The sequence below is a fragment of the Plectropomus leopardus genome, chromosome 6, assembly GCF_026936395.1.
Source record: "Plectropomus leopardus strain MGB_pleo_1.0 chromosome 6, ASM2693639v1, whole genome shotgun sequence".
Lineage (NCBI taxonomy): Eukaryota > Metazoa > Chordata > Actinopteri > Perciformes > Serranidae > Plectropomus > Plectropomus leopardus.
Window position 1 is genome coordinate 34,229,582 of NC_142181.1, and position 22,032 is coordinate 34,251,613.

A 22,032-nucleotide genomic window follows, 5' to 3' on the forward strand; every position below is an offset into this window, starting at 1 on the left:
ATCCACTGCTAAATTTTAGTGAATGCAGTGTAAATGTCATAAAGACCACGTGTCCAATAGAGGTGTAACAATCCAGCGATCTGCATCGATATCAAATGAGCAAGGATCACGTAACATTGATTCAAAGTGTAAACATTGATCCATATCATCCGCTTTCAAATGTGCTTTTATTTTGAAAGCCTGTGTCACTGTCACACAGATGATGGCCAGCCGCCCAGAGAAAGATGATGAGGAGAACATCATTTACTCAGGAATAAATCAGTGTGGAAATGTTTAGGTTTTTGGAGAAACTCAGTCTTAACAGACACTGCATATGTGGTATGGGAACAAAAGCCGTACTCCAGAAACACCATGTACATGTAGGGCATCTTATTTCTCCAACTTCTTGCTAATGTTACATTTGCTGCTCTGTTTCAACAATGTTGGACTAAAAAAAAATGCAAGCAGACTGAAAGTCATCCATGCTGTTCTGTCAGGAGGTGCAGGGACTTAAATCAGCGGTGAGTTTGAGAAAGAATAAATTAATGTAAAGTGGTTAAGTTATGAGCAGAGGAGAAGTCCGCTAGCTGCTAAGCTAATTTATGCAATGTAAAATGCCATAGGCTAATGCTAATAATGTTAGCATGTTGTATATGTGGTGGAAACGTGACTTACAAAAGATGGTTGTTTTGTCTATGATACTTGACAGTTATTATTGAGTTGACCTTTATGTTTGTTTATGTATGTTTAAAGATCTTGTTATTAATCCCCGTTTTGAGCATGTTAAATGAGCAGATAATATCGGCCCATATCAATCGCAGGCCCTTAAATCAAATCAAAATTGTATCAAGACAGACTTAGTGATATTTGCAAATATTGTATCGTTGCCCAAAGTATCAATATAATATTGTATCATTTAAAAAAAAAGTGATTTACACCCCTAATGTCCAATACAAACACAAACAAATATGGGAAGACTGACAAACAGCGAACTGTTGGCACACTAAAATGAAGCACACCCACTCATTCAATATTTAGAGCCCAGTAGCAGCATGTGCAAATACTTTACATGTATATAATACATTTGGTGTGTGAATTATACTGTTTTCTCTTCTAACCCTTTGAAACCTGGATTGACATCCGTTTGCTTGTGCTGCATTCAGACACCTTTCACAAGCATTTAAAACCAGAGCAGTTTGGTTTGATTTTTTTCAGAAACTTGGAGTATAAAAGGCAATGAGCAACTTGGCAAGAGAGGCCCAAGAAACTGACAAAAAGGAGAGGGAGAGAGAGAGAGAGAGAGAGAGAGAGAATGTTTTTGAAGGACAAAATGTCCAGGTTTTACCTCTGTTAAAAGGGTATAACTCGGCTTGATTTGCTTTTGGGACTGACTCAGACTTCTGCTGACTGCAACTCTGCATGCAATCATGTCAGGATCTTCCTCGTCTTACAGTAAAAGCCTGACTCTCTTTATCTGATGTGGCTTGTGCTACTAAGTTGCACTTGGAGTTGCCGTTCGACATGGTGCATCTCTGGTTTCAGGCCTCACAGAAGCTGTGGGCTGCACCTGTGTAAAGTGTGCAACCCCAGACGTGAGAAATGAAGAAGTGAGACAAAGAAGGAACAGCAGAGTACACACAGAACCTGCAGAGTCGAGTTTACGGTGTCAGGTTCTGCTGAAACACTGTGGTTGATTGTGTATGTCTTTGTGCGAACGCATGCATTTGTGTTTTAACCCTTTGAAACCTGAGCAAATTGACTTGAATCTGTAAAAAAAAAAAAATGGGGAGAAGGTGACAAGCAGCAAAACAGGAAGTTGTCCAAAAATTAGCAAGTAATGTTACAAGAAATTTCCCTGAAAATAAGCACACAAAAAGAAGCAGAAAGTGACCTCAAGAAAGTGCTAAACAAATAAATACTTTTTTAAAATCTTTTTTTCAGTATCATAATTGTAAATATATAATTAAAATAATTATACATATAATTTTTCTGAATTGTTCTTGTCATCTTTTTTTTCAATTTGCAGGACATTTGTTGACAAGTTGCTTGTCATCTTTTATCCAATGTTTTTTTAGAGAAATCAAACTCATTTTGTCATGTTCCAGATGTTTAAATGCTAACAAATACAGCACAAGAAAGCTGATGTCAATGCAGGTGTTAAAAGGGTTAAGATGAAATGTGCCTGAATTTCTGGTTGTCACTGATTTATCTTTAACCTAAAAATGAGGAAGAGAGATCATTTATGATGCCAAGAACATCAAACAAATTGTAGCCAAACGACATCCCTTAACTGGTATTTTTGTGTGTGTGTGTGGGTGTGTGTGTGTGTGTGTGTGTGTGTGTGTGTGTGTGTGTGTGTGTGTGTGTGTGTGCTTTAGTACTTTGTCAGATTAAATGTGCTAAAGCAATTATACATGGGGCACTGGTCCTCGTTTATGGAGATGATCGAGATAACCGTTGCACTGCTTTATTCCAGAAGAGTTATAGCAGTCACTAGACAGGTCTCCATTAACCCTCATACTGTACAAATTGAAACTGCAAATAGAAAATACGCCTAATGGAAAAACGAACAGAGCTGCTGTTTGCCAAATATGGTCAACTGTCAATGAGATCAACGTATCATCCCTGTAGAACTGTTAATATGATATCTTGTGAATTAATGCCCCACTAAGTTATGTTCTTGATATACAGTTTCATAATTGAAGTAAAGTTGCTGTGGTTAGCTTTAGGAAGAAGGTACCTTAACACGGTTCTGAAAACACATCTCCAGGGTAAAGTCCATAGTTTTGTGACCCAACAACCCCCCCAACTTCCCTGCTTAAGGCCCTGACACACCAAGCCAACAGTCAGCCGTCTGTCAATGTTGAACCGTCGGCAAGCGTCTGCGGCTCTTGTTGACCCTTGTAGGCTTTAAGCTGCATTCATGTGATTTTGAAATGTTAGAGTTGCGGAGTTGGAAAGTCATTCTTCTCATTCTTTTGATTTTGTTGATAGCTGTTTCCTGTTTATTTATGTTTTCATATATTATTTTATTTTATTCTATTTTATATTTCTATTATTTTCTATTTTTATATTTATTCTTGGTCAAGCTGCCTGGACATCAGTTAACATTAATACCATATAACACTTAACGTGATTAAAAATTGATATTTAATTTGCGCATTAATAAAAATGCCAGCATGTAATAGCCTTCAAGCCCACTCCTCCCTTCTGTTAGGTACCTACAGCAATGAATCTGCATGTAGCCAAACGGGAATCAGAGGTTGGAAAAACCAACAAGGAATTATTGACTTCCAACTTGCAATGGAATGCAAAGTTCAAAGTTCACAAGTAGGGTATTTATTCATTGATTTTATGTTGCAAAAAGAAACATGAAAGTCTCTAAAGCTTTTGTTAACCTCAGACCTTATCTCTGGCATCTGACCAAAAAGCCACTGACTTCCAGACGAGGGAATGTGTAAACAGACTGAAAACACAATGGCAAAAAATCTGCCCATTAGTTTATGGTACGGAACTGCTGTTTGCTAGATAGAGATAAACAGAAGTAGTGTCAAACATCACACTTGCTTTGTGTGTGTGTTGATATCTAGGTCAACAGTCAATGCAGAGGTGGTGATTGTCTGTCACTTTGGGGTCTGAGTGTTGATGAAGCGGTGCTTAGAGTAGCTTTGGCGGAGGTGGTAAGGGCCGGTGTTGTGAATATACATAGCCATTCACTTTTCACAGATTTCTCTCTAACTTGTGGGTCATTTCTTCTTTTGTTGCTCATTACCTTCTTCCCATGTTTTCGGATAAAATGAAGCCAATTTGCCCATCATAAGGTTAAATACAGGTGCATCTAAAAAAACTTAAAATTTTGGACTCATTACATAAACTAAAATATTTCAAACATTTTCTATTTTAATTTTTATTATGGTGTAGTAGTGGATCCCCAACCAAGCACTGAGTTTTTAAATTTACATACTTAGAATTTTTTGAATGATGAAAAAATTGATAATTTGTGATACCGGATTTCTAATTTAATGTGCTATAAGCCATAATTATCAAAATTAAAACAAAAAAGGCTTGAAATATTTTGATTTATGTGTAATAAATATACAATATATGAAAGTTTACCTTTTTGAATTCAATCACTAAGAAACTAACTTTTTCACAATATTCATTTTTTCCATTAGATTCACCTGTAAGTAATTTGATTGTATTTATTGAAAAAGACAATGACCGACTTGATAAGAAATATAAAAAGATTGCAAAAAAGAAAAAAGGGACAAGAAAAAAAGACAAATATATAATAAATAAAGGGACAGTACATTTTACATATGCATGTACTTTCTTAACATCATATTAATATTATTATTATTATTGGTAGTAGTAGTATTTTAAGGTAATTACCTTGTAACTCTATTAATTTCTTGCAAATTTTGGGGCCATTTCCTGTTTAGCTGTTAGGCTTCAAAGGGTCAAAGGCCTTAATTTGCTAAATTTATTTTTCAACTTTCAATACTCCTTAATATTCAGCAGACACCCTATGCTCAGGTAAAAGGCTTTAGCAACAAATCAAGTATCATCTGAGCCGTGTAATCACAGAGGTCAGTGAAGGGAAAGAGCTCTAAGACAGCATACTCTTCAAGATGGAAACGTTTCTGCGGCTTCCACTGTGACGTCCACCTCGTGTTTGTGTTTAGTTGTTTACTTGCGGGGCATCTTTCCTCCCAGTGACCTCTGTAATGTTACACTCCCTGACACACTAACATACCCTCACTCGTGTGGAGTTTCCATTGTCATTGTTGCTTTCATTATCTTACATACCTTTCAAACACTAAATGCTTGCGTTGGTCTCAACTGAACTTAAGGTTTGGCTGCACTATAAACAGGTTCTGCTGCTTCCCAGAAGCAAGTCTTTACCTGCTATGAACCGTGTTAACTATAAGTGTTGTGTAATAATGTCCAACAAGGTACTTTACAGGTACATGTAATGTGCTCTCTAACGATAAACATGACTAAACTTTTTCAGAAACACATCAGACAGTTATTGAAGTTGTGTGCTGTCGTGTACCTACAGAAAACACCTTTTTCTGTCAACACTAATTTGTGAAATGAGCAAGTTATTTAAAAATAACCAATCAGAATTTTAGCTGCTTTAATACGCATGTAATTCATGTCTTTGTGTCTTGAGGCAGCATGTGCATGAACTGCAAAGAACTGTAAAATATCCCTTTAACGTTGTGCGCAGCTGTTTGGTCAAGCACTTTTTGAGTCACTATATTTTAATTTACCCTTTTGAAGTTAACAAGCAAATTGGCATGATTTCCTTCAAAAACACAGGGAAAAGGCAATGACAAATTTTGGAAGAAATAACCCAAAAAATTGCCAAAAAAACCCTGAAGAAATATATGAAAATTACTTACAAATGACAGGAAAAAAAACTCAAAGAAGTACAAAACAGGAAATAACTTAAAAAGTTCTTAAAAATTATAATAATTATTTTAAAATAATTTCAAATATATGATTATATATATAAATATAATTTATTTTTAAAACTAATTTTCCAAATCTAGTAATTTCTTGCAATTTGCAATTAAGTTATTGCCAAGCTGCTCCCGTTTTGCTGATCTCATCCTCTGTTTGGAGGTTAAGCCGCTCCTGAACCTCATTGTTTTTTCAGTTTGTGGAAATTGACAGCTGCTGTTCTTCTTCTTTCTATTAGCTGTTGTGCCAACAGTTGCTTTTTAAATCTCCCGCAGTGGGTCGAGCACATAAACATGTCTTCAAAAATGTCACACTCGTGCCGCCCATGCTCACGTTTCTGACTTTACGTTTTACGTAGAGCTTGTTTCAGTGCTCATACTAACTCCAGAGACCTCTCTGTCTATCCTTTCTGTGATCGGACGCTTTATACAGAATGACGAGGCAGCAAAGCGGCGTGATATTCCCGCCTTGAACAGTGTAAATGCGACTATAGTGTGACACATAGGGCTGTTGAGGCATCTGTATTTGGTGAGTTAGGAGTGAGAATGTGCTGGCGAGCACAACAAAGTTTAATTCAACTCCATACCATAGATACCTCAAAACTAAAACTAAATATCACAAAGGGAAAAAGTTATGATCAGGCAGCGAAATGGTTAGCGTTATAGGTGTTGGTTTATGTCTCTCAAATGAAAACAAGTTGTTTATGACCGTCCTCCTCAACACTCCGACTTTCCACTGTGCCATTTCAAACTCAGAGGGTGGACCATCGCCAACACTAACATGCGTCCGACTGTGGAGCTTCCATGATGGGTTTTCATTTGATTTTCTGCCAAAATGAAAGTAGCGTTTTGACAGCGCAGGAGGCCGCCGGCTGTCTTTTCGTTAAAAGCCGTTTATTTTCGTTTGCATGGTTTTCATTTAATTAGCATCTTAAAACCAAAAACATCCTGTTCATTTCATGAAATATGAGGAATATGAGATGATATGACATTTCGGTGATAACAGTGAATCTAAAAACAGTGTATGTGATGACTTGGCGGTTTGTCCTTTGATGATCATAATACTTTCCAGCTGAACGTATTTGCTCTTTTGAAGATATTTGCTGCTGAGATACTCGTGTGTCATGTTTTTGAAAGTCTCTCTCTGAGACAGTGGAGTTTCCGCTGTCTCTGTGTTCGACCAGTCCTGGCCTTGCTGACTGATGACATGTCTGACTGTTGTGTGTTTCACGGGGGACAGAATGTGAATGGGTATTTCCTCTCAGTGAAACAGGTGGGCTGTTGTGTCAGAACTACAGTCTTGTATTTACAGTGGTGGAAGAAGTACTCGCCTCCTTTACCTTTGAGTAAAAAATATCAATACCGCAGTGTAGAGATACTCTGTTAAGAGTAAAAGCGACGGAAAAAAAAGAAGATATAAATAAACAGAAACTATAAAGACGCATTTAGAGACAATAAAAAAAGTAAAGCATCAGTAGTGTGATTAATAGAGGTAGAGTCTCTATCAGTGACACTTAACTTTCTTTGCTTGGAGGCTTCTTGTACTAAATGACAGGAGGCCTGGGGCCAATCACAGCAGCCCCATACATGCCTCTAGGATTTTAGGACATTTCTCAGATTTTAAGACATTTCTAGGATTTTACATTGTTTTTAGGATTTCAGGATGTTTTTCTACGTTTTAAAGACATTTCTGTTATTGTACAGTATTTCTAACATTTTAGATTGTTGCTAGGGTTCAGCACTAGGGGCTTAACTAGGACCTCTGTTGGGTGGTGCAGTTGATCCTCCACTGGCACTTTTTTGATAAATAAGCTCTATTTTGATGCTGTTCTATGCACTCTGCCACTTTATGTATACTGAAATTACAAAGATAATGTCCAGTGTGAATGACTTTATTATTATTGGTAACTAGAAAATGGTTGGGAGCCACCCAGCACCCTATCAGGAGTCAGATTTTGCCCGTCGGCGGTAAGTTGAATGTCACTGGGCTACACCATTTTTACAGCAGCATGTTATGGTAGTTTTTAGTGTTTGACATGGAGTGTCCTTCTCTCAGCTTTATAATGTATCATTAAGAGACTTTCATTCACAACAGCACTATATTAACAACAGCTTTAGTACAAAACAGTCGGAAAGGCAGCTTAGACCCATTTAGATAATATTTACAGTAGGTTCCAAAATCCTGAGACCACTGGTACTTCTATAGTATTTTGCATTTTTTTCAAATGTAACAAGTTGGTTTTTTTTTTCTAATAACAAATAGTAATATCAGCATAACAATGTGCCAGGGATCATGGACGACCCACTCTCCTGAGCCACAGAAGTCTTGCAAAAGTTTTAAAGTCCTGTTCACTGCCCCGTATGAATATTTAGTCTGGCCATGATCTGACACTGAGAAAGCTCTCATTTGCTTAGAATAACAATTTGACTTCTGGCACTTTCACTTAGTTCTAAAATTTGACCTTTTGTGCAAAGTTAAGTCGGTCAGTGCTACAAATATGCTTAAACTTGCTTGCTTACCATTAGATTGTGCAGGATCTGAAATATTCCTCTTCATCATGTATGTCATGACCCTGTTTTTGTGTTTTTAAATGTTGTTTTTAATTTTCAAATATTCTGATTATTTTCAGGTTTATGTGAAAAGTTTTTTTAAGTTTAAGTTTTTTTGCTTTGGACACCACTGAGTGTGTGAAGAAAGTTGCCTTCATGGTTTCTGTTTATAAATAGTGTGAATAAGCAAAGAGAAGTGACACCATTTTCTGGTATCACACTTTTAAAGGTCATAATGTTTGTGCATGTGTGCGTGCGTGCGTGCTTGTGTGTGTGTGTGCATGCGTGCGTGCATGCGTGCGTGTGTGTGTGTGCGTGTGTGTGTGTCTCCTTAATGCCACAGAGTGGTGTGCTGGGCTGTTTGTTGCACTCCACTGATCTGGACAGAAAACATGCAAATGGAGCTCTGCTGGCTCTCAGATTATATAATGTTCTGGAAAAAAACAAACCAAAAAACTAAGTAGTGTATTACGATGTTGATGTACTTTTAGTAGGGCTGCACCTAACGATTATTTTTTTAAAGATTAATCCATTGATTATTTTTTTGATTAATTGATTAATCTATCGATTATTTTTTTCATTGATTTTTATTACCTAATTATTATAACAACAAATTTATTGAAAATAACATTTTAAAACTTGTAATACACTGCAGGGCATTATTCCCCAACAACAAATAGCCCGGTCTTAACTGGTAATCTGTGTTTTACAGTCTGATATAAAGTCTCTCCAAAATAAAATTAATGCAAGAGCTTGTTCCACACAAGTAAAAGGAATGTAGAGCAATCTACATGTAGCAATCCAACAGCAAAATAAATAAAACAATGTAAAATTCAAGACACTCTTAGGAGGAGTAACAAAACAGTTAGTCTTTGTTACAGTAACAAACCTCAAATCTAGCAGTCCAACAAAACATTTTACAGTAAAGTTAATGCAATTTGAATAACACTATAACTTTTCTCTAACAGAAATAATTATAACAAGTACAATCTTTCTGCATCAAAATAGTCCAGCCTTAACTGGGCCTTAAGGTAAACCACTGTCTGCTGATATGAGTGCTGTATTTTCATATTTATAAGCACTTATTCCACTCATTTATCTTTGTATTTCCTCATCTCTGTGACATAGAGAGACTTTAAACCATGGTATAAAGTGGTATAGAGTCAACAAACGCGAGCATCACGTGTAAAAAAACGGCAAGCCACTGTTTCTCTAGATGTGCTGCAGCTGACACGCAGCTCAGACGCGCCTGACAGGCACTGTTAAGGCGAGCAGTGTGCACACTCTAACTTGATATGAGTGCTGTACTTTCATATTTATAAGTACATATTCCACTCATTTATGAAGTTATACAAGCTCCTGCACAGCTGACAACCCCATCCTGTAAATGTTTCAAAATAAAATGCATTGTATCAGCAGCTAATGGCATTCTGTCCACAGAGACACAGTCAGAGGGCTTTTGTTTTGAAAGGGAAGCAAAGAAGTTGAGGTAAAACAGACATCTTTGTGTTTCCTCATCTCTGTGACAGAGAGAGACTTTAAACTGCAGTATAAAGTGGTATAGAGTCAAAAAATGCGAGTGTCGCGTAAAAAACACTGAGGCACTGTTTCTGTAGATGTGCTGCAGCTGAGACGCAGCTCCGAAGCGCCTAACAAGTGCTGCTCAGGCGAGCAGTGTGCACGCTCTAAGGTGATACATGAGCGTTTACATACACAACATAGTATGTAAACATGTTCCAGACAGTGTTATAAACATAGTTCCAGTGTAATTTTAGTAAAACAACAAATCAATATTAATGAAAATAAATCAAATTAATAATTTGTGCGAATAAACATCAAATAATAACATATATAACAATTATAGCAGTTAAGATTTTGCTTTTTATAAACACAGACAGACTTTTCTACAGTTTATCAAGATTTTACCCTGTTTTTCAATTCTTTGTTGAACGATGTGTCTAGCACTTATACTACTGACAGAGTATTTTACACTGTAGTTTTGCTACATGTAAGCTGTAAGTACTTCTTCCACACTGCCAATAACTGACTGCAAAGTCTAAATTTAACATCCTGTACATGTGTCTTTGTGTGTTCAGGCACGTAACAAGCAGAATGGAGAGCTGGCGGCCCTGAAGGTCATCAAGATGGAACCAGGTGAGAAGTATATCTAAATGTTTCTCATTTTAATGGACACGTTTCCAGCCTAGTGTATTTACTCAAGTAATGTGTAAAATATGAAAAGCAAAAGCAGTAAAAACTGTTCCTGGTTCGCGTTTTTACTCTATTATATTACAGTATTCACGTCTTCAGCTGCTCTCACATGGATCAAACAGTTGTAGCATGTAAATACACATATCTTTATGTCCGTGGTAAGAGTAGAGGTATGTAAGAAAAGTGTAAGAAAAAGAAAGAAAACAAACAAGAATCTGAACTTCAAGAAAAAATCAAACAGCTAGAATCCATCAATGCAACCAACCTAACAGAAGACAAAAAGAAGAAATTAAAACAATATAAACTAGAAATAAATGAAATCCTGAATAAAAAAACTAACTTCATGATCAGCAGACTCCGACAGGAAAACTTCCACCACAATAACAAATCCGGTAAACATCTCGCAAACCAAATCAAAAGAAATAAGGAAAAATCCACAATCTCCACCATCATGAACTCAGCAGGGAAGTCAACAAACTCACCCAATGAAATAAATCAAATATTCAGAGAATTTTATGCCAACCTGTACTCCTCAGATAACAACCCTAAGGAAGAAGACATCAGACCATTTCTCACCAGCCTCAATTTACCCCAACTCTCCCCTGAACAAAAAAACACATTAGACACACCCCTATCAACTGAAGAAATCCAATCTGCCCTCAATAGCATGCCTAACAATAAAGCACCCGGTCCTGATGGCTTCCCTGCTGAGTTCTACAAACACTTCTGGTCCATTCTAGCTCCACTTTTCCATAGAATGTTAACTGAAATACAACAAAACTCCAGACTTCCATCCAACATGAATACAGCATCCATCTCACTCCTTCTCAAACCAAACAAAGACCCCACCCTGCCTTCAAGTTACCGTCCCATCTCACTCCTCAACGTCGACATAAAAATTATCACCAAAGCACTCTCCCAAAGATTAGAAAAAATAATTCCATTCATTATTCACCCGGACCAAACAGGATTTATCAAAGGAAGAAACTCAGCCAATAACACACGCAGACTATTCAATATAATGCACCATTCAACCACACATAACCATAATTCAATCATAGCCACCTTAGATGCAGAAAAAGCCTTCGACAGAGTTAATTGGTCATTCCTCATCCACACCCTCCACAGTTTTGGCTTTGGGGAATCATTTATTAACTGGATTAGAACACTTTACACCTCACCTACAGCCACAGTTATTACTAACGGGCAAACTTCACAAAGCTTCACTCTTCACAGGGGGACCAGGCAAGGTTGCCAACTCTCCCTCTCTGTTCACCATTTTCATTGAACCCCTAGCAGCAGCCATCCGTCAGAACCCCCTCATCACAGGAATCCAAACCCCCAACATGCACCATAAAATCAGCCTGTATGCAGATGATATATTACTTTTTATTGAGAATCCACAAACATCATTACAAGAAGTAATCAGGGTCATCAAATCATTCTCTCTTCTCTCTGACTACTCAATAAACTGGAACAAATCCTCCATACTGCCATTAAGCACCAACAGTCCAGATGTGGCAGCCCTTACAACACCCATCCCCTTCTGCACAAGTCACATCACTTATTTAGGCATCCACATTTCCCCCAGGTTGTCAGAGTTGACCAACTTGAATTTCACTCCACTACAAAAAACAATTCAAGATGATCTCCAACGATGGATGAACCTCCCACTATCCATTCTAGGCAGAATAGCAACAGTCAAAATGACAATCCTCCCCAAAATCAATTATCTCCTTTCAATGATCCCCACTCATCCACCTCTCACCTGGTTTCATTCGCTCGATTCATCCATCAACAAATTTTACTGGAAAAATAAACCCCCACGAATTAAACTGGCCACTCTTCAAAAATCAAAAAGATTAGGCGGACTCAATGCTCCAAATTTTCAATATTATTCATTAGCAAATCAACTTCAATACATCTACAAATGGACCCACCCCACTCAGTCAGATAGCATTTGGTTAGACATAGAACAAACAGTTAGCAAAGACATCCATATCTCAGATTTACCATTCCTCAGTCAAACTATCAAAAAACACCCCTGTTTCCAAAACCCCACAATATCATCAGCTCTGACAGCCTGGTGGAAACTCTACAACATTACTAACTCCACTCTGGCACCTTCACTTTTCACCCCGATCTGGCATAACCCGGACTTCATCAGCAATAAACAATCACTATATTTCAGCACTTGGGTAGACAAGGGGATTACTCACCTCAAACATATCTTCAACAATAACATCCTGGTTCCATTTCCCCTCCTGGTCCAGAAGTTCGGCATCAGGAGCCATCAATTTCTACAATATCTACAGGTTTCATCATCCATCCAATCAACAATGAAAAACAAGAATATAAACTTAGACCTCCCCCCCTCAGCCTCTACATTCATTAACATCTCTTCCTCAAAAAAACTCTTATCTAAAATATACAAATTGTTATCACAGGCCGATACATCACCCTCCATACCTTCAGAAAAATGGGAAACTGATCTCTCCATTACTCCTGATGCTGACTTCTGGCCCCAAATCTGCCAGAACATTTTCTTCATGACAACAAATGCCAATTTACAACTCATACAATACAAAATCCTCCATAGAACTCATCTGACTGGACACAAAATGCAAAAATGGGCTTCTCAGCCTCTGGAAACTGTTCACACTGCTCACTAAAATGCACTGACACCTACATTCATGCAACCTGGCACTGCACACCTGTTCACCGCTTCTGGAGAAACATCACAGAAACTTTATCCCAGATTATGGGCTGCCACATCCCACTTTCCCCTTCCCTCTGTTTATTAGGAGACGTATCCACATTAAAACTTGACAACACACACACCCGTTTACTTCTAGTGGCGCTGACTGTCGCCAAGAAAACTATCCTCATGAACTGGAAGTCTCGGAACTCCATACACATCACACACTGGAAAAACCTGCTCACAGACTACATCTCTTTAGAAAGTACAAACTCCTCTGACAATGATCATAACCCTACCTGGCTATCATTCATCACTTTTTTACAATCATATCCTGCCACAAACCAGTCACATCATCCGCCCCAGATCTCTGACACCTTCATTCCCATCCTTAGTAATTACCACCAATGCATATATTTATTTATTTTTATCTTTCTTCTTCTGCCTGACGACCAATAACCACTGGACACATATTTACAAACTGTTATATCTCCTTAGAAAATACAAACTCCTCCGACAATAATCATGACACTATCTGGCAACCATTCATCACTTTCTTACAATCATCACCTACAACAAGCTATTATTACATCAATTACTACAGCCTCTGTAACCTTCACTCCCATTCATTGTGATCAATATTTATATATTTGTTTGTTTATTTATCTATTTATTTATTTATTTATTTATTTGGGGTGGGGGGGGGGGGGTGGGGGGTAATTGATACAACTATCGTTATTACTATAACTATTATGATTCACATGATTAACATTTATTAATATTTATAAACTTATATACTTACTTACTATACTTATATATATATATTTATTTATTTATACTTACTAATTACTACTCTGGTCCCTGCTGGGTCACGCTTGCTGGGCCATGGCCTGTGGTCCCCTCCACCCCACCCAACCCAAAATCCCCAGCTCTGGACTGTTTTCAGGTGGCACATCACCTTTTTTAATGCACAACACACTAGTTTAGGTAGAGGAAAGGGGACACAATGTCAGTTCATAACAACCCATCTCCTCGGTTTTAATGCACCACATACCACTTAAAAGACTATCTCATTAAAATTAAAAATAAATAAATAAATAAATAATTAAAAAAAACAATTAATAAATAAATAAATAAATAATAAAATAAAATAAAATAAAATAAATTAAATTAAATATATATATATATATATATATATATATATATATATATATATATATATATATATATATATATATATATATATATATATATACATAAATTAATATACAAATAAATAAATAAAATAGATTAATAAATACATTGGATAAAAAAAAATAATGGTAAAGACTACATATACATCTAGACATAGGGTAAGGCGTTGTGCCACATACAGTCCGGGGCACGCTGGGGTTGGGGGTCCAGGGGTGTTGGGGCTGCAGGCTGGTCATGTGTGGGTGGGTAGGGACATGACACATCACATCTCATCTCATAAAGACCCCCACCCTTTTCCTCCCTTCTCTTCCACTCTCATTATTATTATTAGTATTATTATTGTTATTTCTATTATTATTATTATTATTATTATTATTATTATTATTATTATTATCATTATTGTTGTAGCTATTACTTATGTTATTTTCTTTATGTATTTATTTTTTCCTTCTGTATACTCATCTCCATCTCCATGTCTGACGATTATAATATTTATTACTACTATTATATTATATATTACTGTCTTTCTTACTCTCAAATCACACACACACACACACACACACACACACACACACACACACACACACACACACAAAATCTGTTGCTGTTTGTTGTTCACACCTGTTTTCTGTCTGTCCTGTATTGTCACTGTAATGTCATATTACACAATAATAAAAAAAAAAAAAATAAATAAAGCGTTAAAAAAAAAAAAAAAAAAAAAAGAGTAGAGGTATGTCTTTGCAAAACTTTAATGTTTCTTGAAACCTAATTTTCATGTGTTTGCGATTTATAGTTTGTTTAGGCATGACATTTACGTGATTATAGACAATACGGATGGGTAATGTAAAAATAAAGGTTTTGTCTGCTATTATCCTTATGAGCCTGCATTATATTACCTGCTCTTTGCCCCAGATTATAACCACTCCAGTCCTTTTTACCTCCCTTTACCTGTTGGAATACCTTTGAAGAGCAGATACAACACATAGAAACCTGCCAAAAAGTTATTGCAGCTCCTATCCTGTCTCTAAAAGGTTGTTTCTGCCTCAAAATGAGTTGATTTCATTCATAGTGATATATTTGACAGACTGTAGCTCACCCAGTCCTTTTTTAGTTGTGAAAATACCTTTAAACTACCAATGCAACCAATAAAATGCAATTTCTTACTTGCCAAAAGTGTTTGCAGCTCCTATCTTGTCACTAAAAAGCTGTTTTTTGCCTCAAAATGGCTTGATTTCATTCATAGTGAATATATTTGACAGACTGTAGCTGACTTAGTCCTCTTTTACCTGTTTCAATACATTTAAAAGGCCAATGCAACAAATAAAATGCCATTTTCAACTTTCCAGAAAGTGATTGCAGTTGTTATCTTACCTCAGAAAAGTTGGTTTTGCCTCAAAAGGATTACATTTCATTCACAGTGAATGTATTTGACAGATTATAGCCCACTCAGTCCCTTTTTACCTGTGTAAATACCTTTAAAAGACCAATGCAACAAATAAAATGCAATTTTCAACCTCAAAATGACTAGATTTAATTCTTGGGGGTTTTATTTGACCAATGTAAATACCTTTTAAGGGCCAATTCAATGCATAAAATTCTATTTTAATCTAGTCAAAAAGTGATTGCAGCTGCTATCTTGCCATTAAAAGATGATAAAAATAATAATCATGTTTTCTCTGTCTTTCAGAGGATGATTTCTCGATCATCCAGCAGGAAATCATCATAGTGAAGAGCTGCAAACATCCCAACATCGTGGCTTATTATGGCAGCTACATACGGTGAGCCGTCTGTCTCTGCGTCTCCTCTTGTTCATCTCAGATACAGAAGTTAACTTATCTTAACTCCCCTTTTATCTGCAGAGCTAATAAACTGTGGATCTGTATGGAGTTCTGTGGAGGAGGCTCCCTGCAGGATGTCTACCACGGTGAGTGAGTTTTAATTCATCTGAGGCTCAAGTTCTGTCTCAGCAGCGGTGGCAACATTCACTTTAGTACTATGCAAGTGCATCTTTGTGGTACTTGTACTTTACTGAGTATTTTCAGTGTCTACTACTTCATACTCTACTCCGCTATGACAGAATTTTGTACTTCTCATTCCAGAGCATTCATTTAATAATCTTTCACAGCTGGAAACATGGTCTAAGCCCAGCTTGTCGACAAAAAATGTGCATAAATAATTTAATTAAAGTTTGAACTATAAATTGTAGCTTCTTACTTTTCTTTTCTGCCAAAAACTAGTGACTGTGCTGTTTCAATGCCACTCGATGTGATCGGAATGCCACACACATAAAGTGGGAACAAAATGTTTGAACTTTTTTGGGAGAAATTTAAATAATTTTTAAACTACATACCTTCTGATGTTTTTGTACTCTCTGAGTCCCGACACTTAGGGGAACTGTTATAGGGAACAAAACAACTGTATTGCTGTGTGTTATTTCAGTAAAAATATGAGATTTAATTTTCATTTTGTTTTTCATTGATCTTTATGGTCTTATCACAGTTTTTACATTCAAGTGGCATCACTGCAGCACAAATATTATTATCGCTCAGCTTGTCCTGAATACGATGATGTTTATAGCTTGACATTATGTGGTTGATATTATAGAATCTTTGTTAGACAATAAATCCAAGCGGACCAAAAAATGGTCAAAAATGGCTCAGGGCTCACAAATTTAATGAAACTAGACTCTCTCTGCAGTAGAAAGATGCATATCCTCTTTTAATCGGTGATACATGAGCAGAGAAAACCGAGAAAAACGACTGCGGCATTGCTCAAGAAAACCTACATCTACCAGAATGCACAACATTGCACCGCACCAATAAATGCTCCCGCTGATGGCAGACATAACAGGGCCCTGTTTCTCTGTGCCTTTCTACAGTAAAGCTGCTCAGTTAAATGTTTTCATCTCCAAATCTACAAAATGGATCCTCCTCTAAGTCTGAATAAAATATTCCAGTCCTCAGTTATGTAATGCTAAACAACATTCAAATCACCTTTCAACGCTCAATGCACTGACTGAACCTCGATTGATCATTTCTGGTCATGCACTGCACTGTGTAGGCTGTGAATTATCATCACATTGAATTATTAAAAGTAAAATGTGTTCCACAGTGACCGGCCCTCTATCTGAGCCACAGATCGCCTACATCTGCAGGGAGATGCTGCAGGTAAAGCCACACTGATTGTTAATTATTAACTCAGATTGTATTCTTGACCCTTTGAAGCCTATGCAAATTGATTTGGTTTCTTTCAAAAACATAAGGAAAATGGCTATGTGCAACTGTCCTGAAAACTGCAAGAAATTATTAAAATGTGATAAGAAAGTAACCCAATAATTAGTTTAAAAAATCAAGAGGAAAAAAAAAGATTACTAAAAAAATAAATAAATAAATTTAAAAATATCCTATTTTTTGGGCCCTGTCTTGTTTAGTTGCCCATTGCTTTCTAACCACGTATTTGAAATAAGTCAAACCAATTTGCTTTGGTTTCAGAGGGTTAATGATCTGAGACTGTTGGGAATAATATTGAAGGCACACAAAAAAAACATTTTCGCATATTATTCCCTTAATTCTTTACTTTTTCTCTCTTAATTGCCAAAGTGGGTTTTATGTCAATTTTATGATGATGTTATTGTCTGTGTGTGTGTGTGTGTGTGTGTGTGTGTGTGTGTGTGTGTGTGTGTGCACGTGTGTGTGTGTGTGTGTGTGTGCGTGTGTGTGTGAGCAGGGCCTGGATTACCTGCATGCACAGAAAAAAATCCACAGAGACATCAAGGTAACCATGTCTGATTTTTATTCTGCGTTTTTGTTCACTCCTCTTGTTGTTGGAAGTTTACTTTTGGAAAAACTAGAGATGTCACAATACCATTTTTTGCCTTCGTAAAACTGATACCTGAACTTGAATTTCGGCCAACTTTCCAATGTTAAATATCATCAACATTGCTTACATTTTGCAAATGTTAAACTATTTACCAGAAATCAATTATTTTTCAATGCTCAGTCATCGGCCAGTCAACGCACCTCATCCTTGAATTAGTGTCTTATGAATGACGTTGTATTCTTCTTATTATTGAAAAGTTACAAATGTTAGGAAAAGAAGCAGTCAACGGTTCTGAACATGTGTCTCCAGGGTAAAGTCCAGCCTGTTCTCATTACAAAGTTGACAAATACTGTTGCTTTGACAGTGTTTTTGGTGTAAGATCCTGATGGCAAAAACCACCTTTTGCATCTGCATGAAGCGCTGCTGGACTTCATCAAGTGAGAACGCGGCTTGACAGAGCTGGTCGCCATGTTATTATACGCCACCTGATGGCCAGACGGCATAATACACACACAGGAGGGGTCACTTAACAACGTGGGTGGATGTAACCTGTTATGTGCGCATGAAACGCATAAAGATGGCATCAGATTTAAATGCTGCCATCAATGATGTAATATGAGGAGTGCGAAGCCTCCTACAGGGTGGATGGGGCGGGGCTGGATGGATCCAACAAATCCCGGACTTTCATGCAGAAGTCCGTAATTTGCTTCCCATCTGAATGTGATGTTTCTTTTCTACACCTTTCTATGTGCCTCCTTCCCTTATCCTAACCATTCATGGCAGCATGTGTGTTTGTTGACGTCCCCGCATTCATTGCCATGTGCATTTGTTGCCTTAACATGACCGAGTGCAGCGTCATCTTACCATGTGCTTCTGTTGACATCATCTTATTGACATCCTGGAGCATCAACAGCAGAAGCAGAAGGATTCCTAGAACGTAATATGTTGATGTGGAAGTCCACTGCAAAGTGGCAACGTGAGGTCTTGGGATGAGAACATGTTGGAATGCGGCCATACCCAATCCAGCATTTTCCGTTGGTCATGCGGAGATTATGGGCTCATATACCTGGGATCTGTGCGAACACCATGTTCTCATCCCAACTCGTCACATGGTGCCACTCTTTCAGAGACCTTCCAGGTCTACTCATGATGTTTTAGGTATCTTTCTGCATCAGCTGTTTAAGCTCCTGGATGCTGTTATGTTGATGTCAACAAATACACATGGTGAGATGACGTGATGGTCTTTATGCTTACAGTGCGGGCCGTCACAATGGTTAGTATTATGCAGCAAAGTCACGGATGGTTAGGTTTAGGCAAAAAAGGGCACATGGTAAGGTGTAGAAAAATAACGCACGTACATTCACATGGGAAATGAACTCCACACTCCCATGCAAGTCACTTGCACTTGTGCTGTTTGTATTATGTTGTTAGCAGCAGCTTTATTGAGTGACACTGTCCTTAAGTGTTTCATATGCACGTGACCAGTTCCGTCCGATTGCATTCTCAGGTGACGTCGCCCATGCATGTTGTATGTGGATGTGCCCGGTGCCCTCTGGCCATCCACCAGCATACAATAACACCTGCTCTGTCCGACCATATTCTTACCTGACACTGTCGAGCCGCGTTGGGTGCAGAAGGTGGCTTTTGGTTTCGGGCTTGTACACCAAATGCACTGACAGAGCAGTGCAATTTGACACTTTCGGAGAGAGAACGGACTGGTATGAATCTTGGTGCATTACTTTCCATAGGAAAACATGTAAACAGTGCATGAAAACAGCCTGCTCTTTGATGTCTGCTGCTTGCGGTCTGACATCTAAAGTCTCAGCCTCAGCTGAGTGATGTGTTGGGCCGATGCCACAACCATTCCAAACACAGAACACTATGAAAAAATACAGACAGGGCAATTTTGACAGAAAACACACCACCACACACCTCTAGGGGTTATAAGTGATTATTGAGGGGTATTACATCAGTTTGAGTCCACACATTTTTTGGGATATTTTTTTAAGGAAAATTCTGCATTGCACAGATATCTTTAAGTAAAGGATCTGAATAGTTCCACCACTGAGTAAATCTTACTGACTGAGGGTAATGCAGAGGATAGTAAAAAGAAGATATTGTGCACACTACAACAACCAGCCGATCAAATGAACTTTTAACCTTTAGAGTTAACAGGTTTTGTGTGGGTTTAGCTAAAGATCAGTGATTGGGTAAAGGAGAGTCTTTGTCTGATGAGATGATTCTCTTGTTGTGTCTGTATTGATGTTTCTCTCACCCTCTTTTGCCACCAGGGTGCCAACATTCTCCTCAACGATCAGGGCAAGGTCAAGCTGGGTAGGTGGATGTTTGCTCTGCGCTGCTCCGGTGTGGTTAAGATGAGTCACTCGCTGCAAGAGCGAAGACCCAATTGAGACATCTCAGCTGTCTCATTTCAATGTGATTTAAAGACTGAAATGGGTCGCTGCAGTTTTATGTTGGTCCGAATCCAACACTTAAAATTTAGCTGCAAAATGTTTCATTCACAAGTAAAATTCTTTACTTTTAGTGTCTTGATATGATGTTCCCATGAATACAACACTTTGAGTGATATTTTTTATCAAGAAAGAAAGAAATAATGTAAGGGTGTCTGCAGCTCCTTAAAAGTCTTAAAATATCCTAAATTTACTTATTTAAGCACTGGATATTAAAAGTCTTAAATAGTCTTAAGTTTGCATTGGTCATGTTTTCGGGTTATCCATCCTATTCTTGTGAATACAGTAGCTGAATATAGCGTCTTCAGGGATTTTCTTTAAATTCGGCACAAAGTCCTCTTAGACTTATAGATGAAATCCTTTGAATTTGGTGGTCAGAGGTCAAAGGTCAAGGTCACTGTGACCTTGTATGTAAAATTCTCCTAAACACAGCATGTCAAGAACATTTTCAGGGAATTTCCTCAAATCTGGCACAAACATCCATTTGGGCTCAGTGAACAACTGATTAGAATTTGGTGGTCAAAGGTCAAGGTCACTGTGACCTTGAGTCTGTCTCATTCTTCTGAGTGCAATATCTCAAGATGGCCTTGAGGTGATTCCCTCAAATTTGGCACGAGTCCACTTAGACTCAATGATTAACTGATCAGATTTTGGCAGTCAAAGGTCCCTGTGACCTCATGTTTTTTTCTTAGTTTGTGACAAGATTTCACACAAATGTCATATAGCATAAGATGATGAAGTAATGACATTTTAAATCCAAAAGGTTGAAGGTCACCTTCCTGCAAAAACTCTGTTCTGGCCATTACCCAACATGTCATATCTCAGGATCAGAAGGGGAGACATTTGGTCAGAATAAGTGACACTAATCTGTAAACTGTGCTGATTGTAGAGATCTTTTGTTCTGCTGGGAAAGCTATATGTGAGGGGCTGTACTCGTCTCATAATTATGTCATTCAATTGAGATTCATCTGGTAAATACAACTATTGTACATTTGGTTTTAATGCTATGTAAAGTTTTAAAGTTTGAAAGGGCTGATATCAAAGAAAAGTCTCAAACTCACTGAAATCAAGACCATGATTTTAACATTAATCCAAAGAGTCACTCAGGATTCACAGGAACCTGTCTTGTTAATATGGTTTTTTTTAGTAAAATTGAGTGATTGGTTATTGTGATTGATATTTATCCTTTTTGTTTCCTATGTTGTGCAGCTGACTTTGGTATTGCAGCTCAGATCACTGCCACCCTGGCCCGCCGAATGTCCTTTATTGGGACGCCATATTGGTGAGGTTAAAACCCGGAGATCAGTCTCTGTGCAGCTTTGAGCATTACGGGTAGTGTAAACAGATGGATATTAGTGACACATTATCTGTGAAGCAAAACTCAGTTGTTGCTGTTCTTGTCCTGTCCTCAGGATGGCGCCAGAGGTGGCAGCAGTGGAAATTAAAGGTGGCTACAATGAACTATGTGACATTTGGTCAGTGGGTATCACAGCCATAGAGCTTGCAGAGCTCCAGCCACCGATGTTTGATGTACACCCGCTGCGGTAAACACACACACACACAGACACACGTCTGAGTGCGCTCCTTTATTTACTTCAAGACATTTGTCTGACAGCTTTGCTTTCCTCACTTTTCACACTGC

The 22,032-nt window shown here is 37.7% G+C and overlaps 1 protein-coding gene across 2 annotated transcripts in view; it reads left to right on the top strand.

Annotated features, from left to right (window-relative positions):
• Window positions 1-22,032, top strand: part of map4k1 (mitogen-activated protein kinase kinase kinase kinase 1) — a 50,011-nt gene that overhangs the window by 8,747 nt on the left and 19,232 nt on the right. For both annotated transcript variants that reach the window (XM_088079327.1, XM_088079326.1), the window contains exons 2-9: window positions 10,094-10,151; window positions 15,788-15,878; window positions 15,960-16,024; window positions 17,212-17,267; window positions 17,827-17,874; window positions 20,211-20,253; window positions 21,600-21,672; window positions 21,803-21,934. In XM_088079327.1, coding sequence (XP_087935453.1) covers window positions 10,094-10,151; window positions 15,788-15,878; window positions 15,960-16,024; window positions 17,212-17,267; window positions 17,827-17,874; window positions 20,211-20,253; window positions 21,600-21,672; window positions 21,803-21,934 — 566 coding nt within the window. The remainder of the gene's footprint in view (window positions 1-10,093; window positions 10,152-15,787; window positions 15,879-15,959; window positions 16,025-17,211; window positions 17,268-17,826; window positions 17,875-20,210; window positions 20,254-21,599; window positions 21,673-21,802; window positions 21,935-22,032) is intronic.